The sequence below is a fragment of the Amblyraja radiata genome, chromosome 17 (genome assembly GCF_010909765.2).
Source record: "Amblyraja radiata isolate CabotCenter1 chromosome 17, sAmbRad1.1.pri, whole genome shotgun sequence".
In the NCBI taxonomy this organism is placed as follows: Eukaryota; Metazoa; Chordata; class Chondrichthyes; order Rajiformes; family Rajidae; genus Amblyraja; species Amblyraja radiata.
This window is the reverse complement of record NC_045972.1, coordinates 48,471,670-48,487,935: the sequence shown is the minus strand read 5'-3', so window position 1 is coordinate 48,487,935 and position 16,266 is coordinate 48,471,670. Positions and strand designations below refer to the sequence as shown.

The following is a 16,266-nucleotide window of genomic DNA, read 5'->3' as shown; positions in this document are numbered from 1 at the left end:
TAAGCAGGGTAATTATTAACATCCAACCCTAGATTTAGATTGGAGAAATTTAAGATACCAATGCGAAGAACATGTTCAGTTTCTATTCCAATATTGCAATAAAAGTACTGAAATAACTCTAGTGTGTAACTCTATAGGTCCAACAGCAATAAAGCATGCAACCCTCGTGGTTGGCGGATTCCTGGGACTGTTCTTAGGACTGATCACCTCGGTTTACGTTACAACTTTGCACGAAAATGATCTGTGGTTTTCATCTATCCAGGTAAGAGAATCAAATCTGTAAAGAATACCAGCGTTTAATCGGTAAACAGGAGAGATACCGGAGAAGAGGGTCCTTCCCTTTTTACAAAAATGGACATGTTATCAATTATTTTGTGTTCTTCTTAAGTTGCTATCTATCTTTTGCATTGAATATTAGAACATAGAACTTACAGCATAGGAATAGGCCCTTCGGCCCATAATATGTGCCAAACATGACACCAAGATAAACTACTCTCATCTGCCTGCACATATCCCTTCATTTCCTGCACATCCATGCCTATCTAAAAGCTTCTTAATCACCACTATTAAAAACATAGAAATTAGGTGCAGGAGTAGGCCATTCGGCCCTTCGAGCCTACACCGCCATTCAATATGATCATGGCTGATCATCCAACTCAGTATCCCGTACCTGCCTTCTCTCCATACCCTCTGATCCCCTTAGCCACAAGGGCCACATCTAACTCCCTCTTAAATATAGTCAATGAACTGGCCTCGACTACCCTCTGTGGCAGAGAGTTCCAGAAATTCACCACTCTCTGTGTGAAAAAAGTTCTTCTCATCTCGGTTTTAAAGGATTTTCCCCTTATCCTTAAGCTGTGACCTCTTGTCCTGGACTCCCCCAACATCGGGAGCAATCTTCCTGCATCTAGCCTGTCCAACCCCTTAAGAATTTTATAAGTTTCTATAAGATCCCCTCTCAATCTCCTAAATTCTAGAGAGTATAAACCAAGTCTATCCAGTCTTTCTTCATAAGACAGTCCTGGCATCCCAGGAATCAGTCTGGTGAACCTTCTCTGCACTCCCTCTATGGCAATAATGTCCTTCCTCAGATTTGGAGACCAAAACTGTACGCAATACTCCAGGTGTGGTCTCACCAAGACCCTGTACAACTGCAGTAGAACCTCCCTGCTCCTATACTCAAATCCTTTTGCTATGAAAGCTAACATACCATTCGCTTTCTTCACTGCCTGCTGCACCTGCATGCCTACTTTCAATGACTGGTGTACCATGACACCCAAGTCTCGCTGCATCTCCCCTTTTCCTAGTCGGCCACCATTTAGATAATAGTCTGCTTTCCTGTTTTTGCCACCAAAATGGATAACCTCACATTTATCCACATTATACTGCATCTGCCAAACATTTGCCCACTCACCCAGCCTATCCAAGTCACCTTGCAGTCTCCTAGCATCCTCCTCACAGCTAACACTGCCCCCCAGCTTAGTCATCCGCAAACTTGGAGATATTGCCTTCAATTCCCTCATCCAGATCATTAATATATATTGTAAATAGCTGGGGTCCCAGCACTGAGCCTTGCGGTACCCCACTAGTCACTGCCTGCCATTGTGAAAAGGACCCGTTTACTCCTACTCTTTGCTTCCTGTTTGCCAGCCAGTTCTCTATCCACATCAATACTGAACCCCCAATACCGTGTGCTTTAAGTTTGTATACTAATCTCTTATGTGGGACCTTGTCGAAAGCCTTCTGGAAGTCCAGATACACCACATCCACTGGTTCTCCCCTATCCACGCTACTAGTTACATCCTCGAACAATTCTATAAGATTCGTCAGACATGATTTAACTTTCATAAATCCATGCTGACTTTGTCCAATGATTCACCACTTTCCAAATGTGCTGCTATCCCATCTTTAATAACTGACTCTAGCAGTTTCCCCACTACCGATGTTAGACTAACTGGTCTGTAATTCCCCGTTTTCTCTCTCCCTCCCTTCTTAAAAAGTGGGGTTACGTTTGCTACCCGCCAATCCTCAGGAACTACTCCAGAATCTAAAGAGTTTTGAAAGATTATTACTAATGCATCCACTATTTCTGGAGCTACTTCCTTAAGTACTCTGGGATGCAGCCTATCTGGCCCTGGGGATTTATCGGCCTTTAATCCATTCAATTTACCCAACACCACTTCCCGGCTAACCTGGATTTCACTCAATTCCTCCAACTCCTTTGACCCCCGGTCCCCTGCTATTTCCGGCAGATTATTTATGTCTTCCTTAGTGAAGACGGAACCAAAGTAGTTATTCAATTGGTCCGCCATATCCTTGTTCCCCATGATCAACTCACCTGTTTCTGACTGCAAGGGACCTACATTTGTTTTAACTAATCTCTTTCTTTTCACATATCTATAAAAACTTCTGCAGTCAGTTTTTATGTTCCCTGCCAGTTTTCTTTCATAATCTATTTTTCCTTTCCTAATTAAGCCCTTTGTCCTCCTCTGCTGGTCTCTGAATTTCTCCCAGTCCTCCTATTGTAGTTATCTCCACCACCACCCCCAGTAGCTTGTTCCAGGCATCTGTGCGTAAAAAAAAAAACTTGTCCCACACATCTCCTTTAATCTTATCCCCTTTCACCTTAAAGCTGTGCCCTCTAGTCTTTGTTATTTCCACTGGAGGTCCTACCCTATGAATGCCTGTCATAATTGTTTATACTTCTGTCACATCACCCCTCAATCTCTGGCATTCCAGAGAAAACAATCCAACTTCACCTTATAACTAATACTTTCCAATCCAGGCAGTATTCTGGTAAACCTCTTCTGCACCCTCTCCAAAGCCTCTATGTCCTTCCCATAATGGGAGTGACCAGAACTGCATGCAATACTACAATTTGGCCTACCCAAAGTCCTATAAAGCTGCATCATGACTGCCTGACTCTTATAATATAATAATAATAATATATCTTTTATTGTCATTGCACGTCAGTGCAACGAGATTTAGTGTGCAGCTCCACTGATGTACAAGAAAGGTAAATAAATACAATACATAAATAAACAAGCTGAATTGATTGACGTGACCATCTGAGGGAGACTGTCCAAAGGGGGTGGGTGGGGGGGCACTCGTTAGGGCCGGTTCAGAGCCGCTATAGCTCTTGGGATGAAACTGTTCCTGAGTCTGGAGGTTCGGGCGTAGAAGGCCTTGTAACGTCTGCCGGAGGGAAGTAGTTGAAACAGACCGTGGCAGGGGTGTGATGAGTCCTTATGGATGCTGAGGGCCTTCCTGAGGCACCGCGTGTGGTAGATGCCCTCCAAGGCTGGTAGCTCTGTCCCGATGATCCTCTGCGCTCTGTTGACGACGCGCTGAAGAGCTCTCCTCTCCACCTCCGTGCAGCTGAGATACCACACAGAGATGCCATACGTTAGTATGCTCTCTGTGGTGCAGCGGTAGAACGTTGTCAGCAGCTGTTGGGGCAGACCAGTCTTTTTTAATGTCCTCAGGAAGAACAGTCGTTGCTGTGCCTTCTTGACCAGCGCGGCGGTGTTTGTGGACCATGTGAGGTCTTCTGAAATGTGAGTGCCCAGAAACTTAAAGCTGGACACTCTCTCCACACTTTCCCTATAAATGGAGATTGGGGCGTATTCTCCAGAATGGGACCTCCTGAAGTCAATAATCAGCTCCTTGGTCTTGGAGGTGTTTAGTGCCAAGTTGTTATTGGCGCACCAGTCCGCCAGGTTCTGCACCTCCGCTCTGTATTTTGTTTCATCACCGTTGGTGATCAGCCCAATCACTGTTGTGTCGTCTGCAAACTTCACGATGGTGTTGGTGTCGAATGCAGGGACACAGTCGTGAGTGAAGAGGGAGTAGAGCATGGGGCTTAGTACACAACCCTGTGGTGTGCCGGTGCTCAGGGTGATGGTGGATGACAGGTGCGGGCCCAGTCTCACTGCCTGCGGTCGCTCCGTGAGAAAGTTCAGGATCCAAGCGCATATCGGTGAGCTGAGGCCTAGCTGGTGGAGTTTGGTGGTGAGCTTGGTGGGGATGACCGTATTGAATGCAGAGCTATAGTCAATGAAGAGCATCCTCACATACGTGCCCTGTCTGTCCAGGTGAGTCAGGACAGTGTGAAGGGCCAGAGAGATGGCATCCTCTGTCGATCTATTTGCCCTGTATGCAAATTGATGGGAGTCCAGTGAGGCAGGGATGCTGGATTTAATATGGGAGAGGACCAGCCTTTCGAAGCACTTCATGGGGATTGGAGTCAGGGCAACCGGCCGGTAGTCGTTGAGGTTGGTGATTTTGGACTTTTTCGGCACCGGCACTATGGTGGCTGTTTTCAGGCACTTGGGGACCGTTGCCAGAGATAGAGAGAGATTGAAGATTCTCGTGAATACCTCCGCCAGCTGTCCAGCACAGTCCTTTAATACTCATAAGTATTGCCTAATACCCCAGCCAATGAAGCCAAGCATAATGCCAAGAGACTTGAAGCTGTCCACCATCTCTACAGCAGTTCCGACCGTTGTTAAGGACAGGCTTATTATGTTCACACCCTTGATCATATAACATGATAAAGGAATTTCTTTAGGAGGAGTATTGCGATTAATTTGTATATTGGCATAGCATTTCCGATTGATTTTTGAAACTTTAAAAGATGATGAACAGCATCAGTCCCATTTGTTATTTGGTAGAATACAGCTGTTCCCGAGTTTAAACACAAACCTCCACTGTACGAAGCCTTTGCACAAAAATACTAATATCCACGATCGATCCAGCAAGATTGCTTCCTGGATGAAAATGTTAAATCACACTCGCTGAGAACAGTGTGTGTACTTAAAAATACCTGGGGTAAAGTTTGGAAATATGCTGTCATTTATCCTTTATTCTCTTTACACCCATGGTCAGTCATGCCTACGCCCACGTATCCTTTATTCATTCTTCCTGGTGGTTTTGGATACATAATCACCAGTTACAGAGTTTAGAAGGAAAATATTTTAATTTTCCTTTGAGTTCCATGTTGGCTGTCTTCCCACCTGGCAACCTGGCAAGCTGCGACAAAGCATAAGATGTTTTTTACTGTGTATCCTGTCTGCAATGAGATTTGCCGTTTTCCTTCCAGGATGGAGCTGGCCGGATTAACCACAGATTATACTTGCGTGTTTGTGCAAAGGTTTAAAGTTCATTATTTAAACTAAGTAACAGCTGCATCCAACCAAAAATGTCAGATCCAAAGTGAATTAGTGTTTAACATTGTGATTGTTGGCTACTGCTCGCCAAGCAGTTGGATGACCAGTTACGAAGTCTGGTTATTTTTTTTCTTGTGTATATTTCGGATAGATTGCATCATGTACAAAAATACAAAATATTTTTAACACTCTCAAAAACAAACTAAATAAGCTAGAGTTCAGAAGCATTGAAAATGTGATTAATATTTATTTTGCTTCGGATGGATTGAGGTTTGATTGAAGAGGATATTACCGAATTATGTGAGGTAATGCTCCAGACTTAACGATTGCAATTAATGATTTAGAGTCACCCATGGGATAACTCACACTGCCTTAGATTTTTGATGTAGGCAGAAGCCTTATAAAATAGGGTAGTGTGCTGGTTATTTGCAGAATTCAGACAAAGCAAAAGACGAAGGTTTCATTTTACCGGTAGCATATCATGACATTAAGAAAACGGAAAAAGCGTGCTGAAATTGTCAGTGATCCCAAACAGCCTGATGTTCATGGAAATAGTAACATCTCATTTCAAGGGGTGGCAGCAACTGAAATCCAATTACCTTTGTGGAGATCTGGAACTACCACACTGCTTGCGCTCTCAGTCGGTCTAATACTGGGATGCTTTCACACCTGGTATATTCAGTCACTGCATGAGAACTTCCTGTGGTTTTCAAACTTACAGGTGAGTACTTTGCTAATTATCCTTGCAATGAGAACAGTATAACAAAGACAGCCATGTATTCATCTAAGACGCAAATAATATTGCAGTATTCTCATCACAAAGTGAGTGAGATGAATGAACATTCTTATTCCCTTTACTTAATAAATGTTTACAGGACAATGTGTATCTGAATATCATGCTTTTTTATTTGAGTCAGTTTTCAGCCAGTGGTATTGCAAGCATTAGTCTTGAAACAATTGGTATGGCATGCATAATGCTCTGTCGAGTAATGTCCTCTGTTTTACTTTATCAGAATCAGTATTTTTGTTAATAGACTGTTTTATTCAGAAAATATTCAGAGTTAGACATAAAGTAGGATCTTGTAACATGTATTTCCTAAAGCACATAAGAAGCAGGAGCAAGACTAGGTTAGATAGCCCAGTTAGTCTATTCCCCCTTTCAGTACAATCGGGGGGGATATAATCTTGATGGACACAAAATGCTGGAGTAACTCAGCGGAACCGGCAGCATCTCTGGAGAGAAGGAATGGGTGACGTTTCGGGTCGAGACCTTCCCTGCACACCATCTCTTCCGGTCTCTCTCAATACCCTTTGACCCTGTAATTCAAATGTCTGCGATTCTCTGTCATAAATATATTTAATTGCTCTGCCTCCACATGTTTGAGAAAGAGAATTCTAAAGATTCATGAAACTTGGAAGAGGAATTCATCCTCCTCTCCAACTAAAATCGGAGACCCTTTATTCTGGAACAAAATCCCTAATTTCTAGATATCCACCCAGGGAAACCTTCTCTTAGTGTTCACCCACCTGGTCAATTCCATATAAAATGTTGCATAACATCACTGTAGACCCAATATGTTCAAGCTTTCTATGTGTGGAAACCCCTTAATTCTAGAAATCAATTTAGTCCCGATCTCCCTCTGACACAAGTACATCTCCCTTTAAATTCCTGAACTGGGAACTTCTGATGTGGTTTCAGCAGCCACCTGCAAAGTCACATCAAAACCTCCTTACTTTATACTTCATGACCTTTACAACAGGCACCAAATTCCAGCAGCTTTGCTAATTACTATGCACTATGCACGAACGCACTATGGGAACTTCACTCGCCCCCCTGCAGGAACTATACATCAGGAGGTGCAACTCCAGAGCCAATAAAATCATGGGAGACCCCTTCCACCCCTGCAACGAACTGTTCCAGCTGTTACGGTCAGGCAAACGCCTCCGTTGCCATGCTGTGAAAATGGAGAGGTTGTGAAGGAGTTTCTTCCCAGAGGCCATTCGGACTGTAAACTCCTATCTCACCAGGGACTAACTTTACTGAACCTTTTTCCTTCCGCCCACAATATTTAATATGTAAAATAATATGTGATTCTGTTTGTAGTTTGTTTGCTTGTTTGTTTGTTAGTCTTTTTGCACGAGCATTGCCACTTTTCATTTCACTGCACATATGTGACAAATAAACTTGACTTGACTTGACTAGATGCTGTAACTGCCTCTAACTTTGTGTTTTGCATGGCAGGATTCCTGATCACTTTGTACCACATTTTTCATTCTCAAACCATTTTATTAATAGTTTACTTTCACTTTCTTTCTTCCGAAATTGTTAACACAAAAGTTCTCATTGCTCCCACATTTTCACTTTTAAGTAGTTGAAGTAGAAAAACAATATTGAAAATCTTTATAGGTCAAGGTAATGGATGTAGCGGATGACACAAAGCTGGGTGGCAGTGTGAGCTGTGAGGAGGATGCTATGAGGCTGCAGGGTGACTTGGATAGCTTGGTTGAATGGGCAGATGCATAGCAGATGCAGTATAATGTGGATAAATGTGAGGTTATCCACTTTGGTGGCAAGAACAGGAAGGCAGATTATTATCTGAATGGTGTCAGATTAGGAAAAGGGGAGGTGCAACGAGACCTGGGTGTCCTTGTACATCAGTCACTGAAGCATGCAAGTACAGCAGGCAGTGAAGAAAGCTAATAGCAAGTTGGCCTTCATTGCGAGAGGATTTGAGTTTAGGAGCAAGGGTGTCCTACTGCAGTTGTACAGGGCCCTGGAGATACCGCACCTGGAGTATTGTGTGCAGTTTTGGTCTCCTAATTTGAGGAAGAACATTATTGCTATTGAGGGAGTACAGCGTAGGTTTACCAAGTTAATTCCCGGGATGGCGGGACTGACATATGATGAAAGAGTGGGTCGACTGGTCTTGTATTCACTGGAATTTTGAAGGATGAGTGAGGATCTTATAGAAACATATAACATTCTTAAAGGATTGGACTGGGTAGATGCAGGGAAATTGTTCCCAATGTTGGGGGAGTCCAGAACCAGGGGCCACAGTTTAAGAATAAGCGTGTAGGCCATTTAGGACTGAGATGAGGAGAAACCTTTTCACCCAGAGAGTTGTGAATCTGTGGAATTTTCTTCCACAGAAGGCAGTGAGGCCAATTCACTGACTGTTTTCAAGAGAGTTAGATTCAGTTCTTAGGGCTAAAGGAATGAAGGGATATGAGGAAAAAGCAGGAAAGGGGTTACTGATTTTGGATGATCAGCCATGATCACATTGAATGGCAGTGCTGGCTCAAAGGGCTGAATGGCCTACTCCTGCTATGTTTTTCTATGTTTCTCTGTAAGTATCACCAAAGCAAAACTTTATGTGAACTCTTGTAACCAAAAAAACCTTACAAAAAAAATCCAATTCCTTACATATTCTCAGAATAACTCAATGATAAAACCATGGTACAGTGCCTCGGTTCGGAGATAATCATGCATTCATTCTGTCGGTACCTATGTGTCATTCCCTCTGGTTGGTTTGGTCTTTATCAAAAGCCCAGCGACTGAACATACGCTTGTGACATTTGGGGAAGTGAGATGTTTGTCAGTATTTATCAGGATGTCTTTGGCTTTCTGCAGTCCACAGTTCAGACAAGCATTTTTCAAACTAGGTGATTGATCATTGAAGGATTGTCTTTCTAATACAAGTAAAAATTCTGCACTGAACGAACCATTTATGAAATGATCCAAGCTGTAAACGTGGTGAGTACAGAATGGGCTTAGAACCCCCTGAAGAATACAATTGTTGCAAACAAATTGTGTGTCTAAAATGGGACCTGAATCAACATCTTTCAGATTCTCAGGTGAAAATGGTACAACAACCTAAGGTCGCCATTGGACTAGCTAACTCTCTTCATGGCCTGCTCTGATGGATACAATGGCCAGAATAGGAATTCTTTAAATGTATCCAGCTTCTGTCCCCTGTGCTGGATTTCCATACTTGATATCTTTCAAAGCAGATGCAGGCAGTCAGGAGCAGAGCAGTTACAATTCCCGGATGAGATCCATCCCATCTGATATTGTCTATAGTGCATCTGTAGGTGTTTGAGAGAATCCTCGTGAACATGCTGAATCTTCTCAGCCACAGAAGAAAGTAAATACGCTGATGCATTGCCTTGATCACTGCATCAGGGTGAAGGGACCAGCTTAAGTTGCTGGTGATGGGGATGCTGAGGAAATCAAAACTATCCACCATCTCTACAGCAGCTCTTTTGATGAGAACAGGGTTGTGTTTAACCCCTTGCTTTCTTGGCTCAATATCCAACTCTTTCATCTTGCTAACGTCAAAGGCTAGGTTATTGTCCTGACACCATGACACAAAGTTCTCAATCTCTTTCCTGTACTTTGTCTCATCGTTACTGTACATCCAGCTGACAACAATGGTATCATTGGTGAAGTTAAAGATGTAGTCGGCACTGAACTTGGCACACAGTCATGGGTGTGCAGGGAGTAGAGCAAGGAAGTGGATGGCACCAGTGTTGAGGGTTAGGGTGGAGGAAATGTTATGACCTACTCTAACCGACTGAGGGCTAATGGTCAAGAGGTCCTAAAGCCAGTTGCAGATGGAGGCCACAAGACCAAGGTCCAGATGTTTGGAGATGAATTTATTTCGAATGATGGTGTTAATGGTATTTTAGAATTGATAGTACACGTATTACTCATAGTATGGTATATGGTATTACTCATAGTTTTATTCTAAAGTGATCACATTGTGTAATCCTACTCAGTGTATTTTAATAACACAAATTAATTCTGTTTGATATGCAGGAGGTGGAGAGGGAAATCTCCTTCAGGACAGAATGTGGTCTGTACTATTCATATTACAAGCAGATGCTGCAGGCTCCAACCATAATCCAAGGTGATTACATATTCCAAACCTTCGTGTAGTCAATTATATATTATCGTAGAAATGTTAAATTTGGTTTTGTGTGTCTACAGCTGCTTCCCGCATGCATCGGTAATATTATAGACATATTGCCTGCAAAATACCCACGTTTAGAAACATAGAAACATAGAAAATAGGTGCAGGAGTAGGCCATTCGGCCCTTCGAGCCTGCACCGCCATTCGATATGATCATGGCTGATCATCCAACTCAGTATCCCATCCCTGCCTTCTCTCCATACCCCCTGATCCCTTTAGCCACAAGGGCCACATCTAACTCCCTCTTAAATATAGCCAATGAACTGGCCTCAACTACCTTCTGTGGCAGAGAATTCCACAGATTCACCACTCTCTGTGTAAAAAATGATTTTCTCATCTCGGTCCTAAAATACTTCCCTCTTATCCTTAAACTGTGACCCCTAGTTCTGGACTTCCCCAACATCGGGAATAATCTTCCTGCATCTAGCCTGTCCAACCCCTTAAGAATTTTGTAAGTTTCTATAAGATCCCCCCTCAATCTTCTGAATTCCAGCGTGTACCAGCCGAGCCTATCCAGTCTTTCTTCATATGAAAGTCCTGCCATCCCAGGAATCAGTCTGGTGAACCTTCTCTGTACTCCCTCTATGGCAAGAATGTCTTTCCTCAGATTAGGAGACCAAAACTGTACGCAATACTCCAGGTGTGGTCTCACCAAGACCCTGTACAACTGCAGTAGAACCTCCCTGCTCTTATACTCAAATCCTTTTGCTATGAATGCTAACATACCATTTGCTTTCTTCACTGCCTGCTGCACCTGCATTCCTACTTTCAATGACTGGTGTACCATGACACCCAGGTCTCGTTGCATCTCCCCTTTTCCTAATCGGCCACCATTCAGATAATAGTCTACTTTCCTGTTTTTGCCACCAAAGTGGATAACCTCACATTTATCCACGTTATACTGCCATGCATTTGCCCACTCACCCAACCTATCCAAGTCACCCTACAGCCTCCTAGCATCCTCCTCACAGCTAACACTGCCCCCCAGCTTCGTGTCATCCGCAAACTTGGAGATGTTGCATTCAATTCCCTCATCCAGATCATTAATATATATTGTAAATAGCTGGGGTCCCAGCACTGAGCCTTGCGGTACCCCACTACTCACTGCCTGCCATTCTGAGAAGGACCCGTTTACTCCTACTCTTTGCTTCCTGTCTGCCAGCCAGTTCTCTATCCACATCAATACTGAACCCCCAATACCGTGTGCTTTAAGTTTGTATACTAATCTCTCATGTGGGACCTTGTCAAAAGCCTTCTGAAAGTCCAGATATAACACATCCACTGGTTCTACCTTATCCACTCTACTAGTTACATCCTCGAACAATTCTATAAGATTCGTCAGACATGATTTAACTTTCATAAATCCATGCTGACTTTGTCCAATGAATTCACCACTTTCCAAATGTGCTGCTATCCCATCTTTAATAACTGACTCCAGAATTTTCCCCACCACCGATGTTAGACTAACTGGTCTGTAATTCCCCGTTTTCTCTCTCCCTCCCTTTTTAAAAAGTGGGGGTACATTAGCTACCCTCCAATCCTCAGGAACTACTCCAGAATCTAAAGAGTTTTGAAAAATTATCACTAATGCATCCACTATTTCTGCGGCTACTTCCTTAAGTACTCTGGGATGCAATTTATCTGACCCTGGGGATTTATCGGCCTTTAATCCATTCAATTTACCTAACACCACTTCCCGGCTAACCTGGATTTCACTCAGTTCCTCCATCCCATTTAACCCCCGGTCCCTTGCTATTTCCGGCAGATTATTTATGTCTTCCTTAGTGAAGACAGAACCAAAGTAGTTATTCAATTGGAGGTACACAAAAATGCTGGAGAAACTCAGCGGGTGCTGCAGCATCTATGGAGCGAAGGAAATGGGTGACGTTTCGGGCCGAAACCCTTCTTCAGTTATTCAATTGGTCTGCCATGTCCTTGTTCCCCATGATCAATTTGCCTGTTTCTGACTGCAAGGGACCTACATTTGTTTTAACTAATCTTTTCCTCCACACATATCAATAAAAACTTTTGCAGTCAGCTTTTATGTTCCCTGCCAGTTTTCTTTCATAATCTATTTTCCCTTTCCTAATTAAGCCTTTTGTCCTCCTCTGCTGGACTCTGAATTTCTCCCAGTCCTCTGGTAGGCTGTTTTTTCTGGCTAATTTGTACGCTTCATCTTTTGTTTTGATACTATCCCTGATTTCCCTTGTTATCCACGGATGCACTACCTTCCCTGATTTATTCTTTTGCCAAACTGGGATGAACAATTGTTGTAGTTCATCCATGCAGTTTTTAAATGCCTTCCATTGCATATCCACCGTCAACCCTTTAAGAATCATTTGCCAGTCTATCTTGGCCAATTCACGTCCCATACCCTCAAAGTCACCTTTCTTTAAGTTCAGGACCCTTGTTTCTGAATTAACAATGTCACTCTCCATCCTAATGAAGAACTCAACCATATTATGGTCACTCTTGCCCAAGGGGGCACGTACAACAAGACTGCTAACTAACCCTTCCTCATTACTCAATACCCAGTCTAAAATAGCCTGCTCTCTCGTTGGTTCCTCTACATGTTGATTTAGATAACTATCCCGCATACATTCCAAGAAATCCTCTTCCTCAGCACCCCTGCCAATTTGATTCACCCAATCTATATGTTGATTGAAGTCACCCATTATAATTGTTTTACCTTTGTTGCACGCATTTCTAATTTCCTGTTTGATGCCATCCCCAACTCCACTACTACCGTTAGGTGGCCTGTACACAACTCCCACTAGCGTTTTCTGCCCCTTAGTGTTTCGCAACTCTACCCATACCGATTCCACATCCTCCAAGCTAATGTCCTTCCTTTCTATTGCGTTAATCTCCTCTCTAACCAGCAACGCTACCCCACCTCCTTTTCCTTTCTGTCTATCCCTCCTGAATATTGAATATCCCTGGATGTTCAGCTCCCAGCCTTGGTCACCCTGGAGCCATGTCTCCGTGATCCCAACTATATCATATTCATTAATAACTATCTGCACATTCAACTCATCCCCCTTATTACGAATGCTCCTTGCATTAAGATACAAAGCCTTCAGGCTTGTTTTGACAACACTCTTACCCCTTATACAATTATGTTGAAAAGTGGCCCTTTTTGATTTTTGCCCTGGATTTGTCTGCCTGCCACTTTTACTTTTCACCTTGCTACCTATTGCTTCTACCCTCATTTTACACCCCTCTGCCCCTCTGCTCTTGCACCCATCCCCCTGCCACATTAGTTTAAATCCTCCCCGACAGCACTAGCAAACACTCCCCCAAGGAGTGTAATGTACACGGCCAGATCTTACAGAATCCACAGTTCTGATCATATTGACTTTTCTGTTTAAATGCAAGTGTCAGTTAAGGAACATCCATTTTGACATAACATTTATATTTTCATAGATGTCCTGAAAGACACAATAGTTAACAGTTTGGCAAGTATCGGTGTAATTTAGTGTTTAAAGCATGTGCATTTTTAAATACCTGCTTTCTGGACGAGATAGCCACTAATGTCACAAATGTGCACAGTTTATGAGAGTAACCGTGAAACTCAAAATAATTTAGCTTCTTAGATTATTTGTCATTTCTAAATCTTGAAATAGAAGATGATTTTAAAACAAATTTACTTAGCCTAGATTCTCCTGTTTGTCAATTAGTGCTCAAGCTATATTAACTTGAACCCACTTCCAGAATCTAAATAGTAGGTGATAGAGCTGGAGGCATGTTTGGTGCAAAGGATGCTCCTTGGTTCATTAAGTTGCAGTCAGTTTGTAGAATTAAAAACAGCATTTTTCTTTACTTACCGAATTCCATTATCAATAGTATTTAGTTTTGGGCAACTTTGTAGAACATTTTAACAACTGAAAATTCAGAAATATCTCTTGTGTGCTGATTTATTCATGCTTATCTTTAGCATCCACTGCTTTTTAATGATGCGTTATTTATTTTGTAAAGGATTGAAGGAGCTCATGTATGACAATCACACTGAATCAAGGAGGACAATAAACCTCCTAAAGCGGATGAACATTTACCAGGAGGTTTTCCTAAGCATTTTGTACAGGATTTTGTCTCTTCAGGTAAAAATACGAGCTTTTATAAAAATGGGATGAAAAAAATATATATATTAATTCAAGGGATGAGGGCTTCACAGGCTGAGCCAGCAGTTGAATGGCTGTTCCCAATTGCCCTTGAGGAGATGGTAGTGAGCTGCCTTCTGAAATTACTGCAGGTATTGGCCAGTGCTGTTAGAGAGGGAGTTCCAGGATTTTGACCCAGCGATGGTGAAAGAATGGTAATTATACTTCCAAGTCAATATAGGAATGGGAATACTTTATTGTTTTATTTCCCCCCCCCCCCATTTTGTTTCCCCCCCCCCCAGCAGTTCCCCCACACGGGTCTGCCATTGTTCTTCCCTCCTCACGGTGGTCCTCCACACTCTCATCGACCGTCGACCGCGGGTAGACCCGCGAGGCATCGCCGCCACTGCGAGGTTCACTACCGCCGAGGCCCCATCATCGCGAGGCTTCTCAAACACAGGCCTCCGGCCACGTTCCCAGTCCACAGCTGCAGCCCTGTAAGGACATTGACTTCCAGCGTGTGGCCTGGAAGTCAATGTCCAGGTGGTGGTGGTGTTGCTGGTGGAGGTGGTGGGTTGGGAAGGTGCTGTCTAAGGAGTCATGGCAAGTTGTTGCAATGCATCCTGTAGATGGTACACACTGCTGCTACTGTGTGTTGTAGTGGAATGCATGAATGGTTGATTAGCGGCGTGACAAATACGAGTGTTACTTATGCAATTTACATTTGTGTGATTTATTGTAAGTTTAATAAAGTGCTTTGATAGTTTGTATCATAATTAAGCATTCTGAAGAGAGTAATTTGCATCATATTTTAACAGAATTACCTGGAACCGGTTTACTTCTATGTGTACACGGTATTTGGACTCCAGGCGCTCTATGTCATTTCATTATATATGACCAGTTGGTTATTAAGTGGGACCTGGATATCAGGGGCACTAGCAGCTTTGTGGTACATACTAAACAGGTAGGCGTCTGCATCTGCAGGGCACACAACCTGCACCTTATCTGTATTCAAGGGCCTTTTTGTAAATTGCATTGTTTTTATCCGTTTTTGCTGCCAGATTCCTGATCGTGACAATTTTACTTTGTTTTAGAACCTTAGTGATTAAATCATCTTAATATTGGTTTGCACGTACTATCCAACTCAATATCAATCTCCTGTAATTTGGCCCCGTTTCCTGTTGTGTTTCTTGCACAGTAAAATAATGTATGCAGAGAAATTACAGTTATAATGTCTCTACGGTGAGCTTCATTGTGATGTGACCATTTATTATATGATTTTTATAGAATAGACACAACGAGAGTGGAGTTCACCATTCCTTTGAGGGAGAACTGGTCACTTCCGTTTTTTGCATTGCAAATAATGGCAATTACATATTATCTCCGACCGCAACTTAAACCATTCCAGCAAGTGAGTATAGAAATGCTTTGCTGAAAATGTGTGGATCTTACTCGGTCTGAAGCAGTGCTTTAGAATGGTTGAAATGCTGCTAATCTGATACCTCACACCCAATGTAAAAGCATTTTGAGCAATATGGTTATGAAAGGAATACTTCTTAATATTGGACAATGGATCTAAATAGAATATGCTGGAATTAACATTTTATCTCTTACATCAGTAAGAGGTTTACTTATTACATAAGTCTTTACTGAAATGTGGAATTCTGTACAATTGTCTTTTGATAGGGAATATCCTATTTAAGATGTGTCCATGTTATTGATACTAAGACCACGGAACTGGGCGTTGAAATGCTCTTCGTCTGTAGACTGCTGTTTATTTTGAACATTTGCTGAAACCAACACAGTTTAGGTGACCAGATTGTGCAGAACCCTGTTTAATCGACCAGGATGATCCTTCATTTGTCCTTTACTACACCTCATCATCTTGCTACTATTGTGCGCTCCGTCCTTGGCTTCCTAAAGCATTCCAATGAAATTCAACGTAAACTTACCAACAATGCCTCATCTTCTAAGTAGAAATATTTATAATCTTCAGGACTCAACAATGAATTCAGCAATTACCGATAA

At 42.6% G+C, this 16,266-nt stretch overlaps 1 protein-coding gene across 3 annotated transcripts in view; it reads left to right on the top strand.

Moving 5' to 3' along the window:
• Positions 1-16,266, top strand: part of dpy19l3 (dpy-19 like C-mannosyltransferase 3) — a 38,207-nt gene that overhangs the window by 2,001 nt on the left and 19,940 nt on the right. For all 3 annotated transcript variants that reach the window (XM_033036444.1, XM_033036443.1, XM_033036445.1), the window contains 5 exons: positions 138-262; positions 9,988-10,078; positions 14,117-14,238; positions 15,057-15,202; positions 15,526-15,649. In XM_033036444.1, coding sequence (XP_032892335.1) covers positions 138-262; positions 9,988-10,078; positions 14,117-14,238; positions 15,057-15,202; positions 15,526-15,649 — 608 coding nt within the window. The remainder of the gene's footprint in view (positions 1-137; positions 263-9,987; positions 10,079-14,116; positions 14,239-15,056; positions 15,203-15,525; positions 15,650-16,266) is intronic.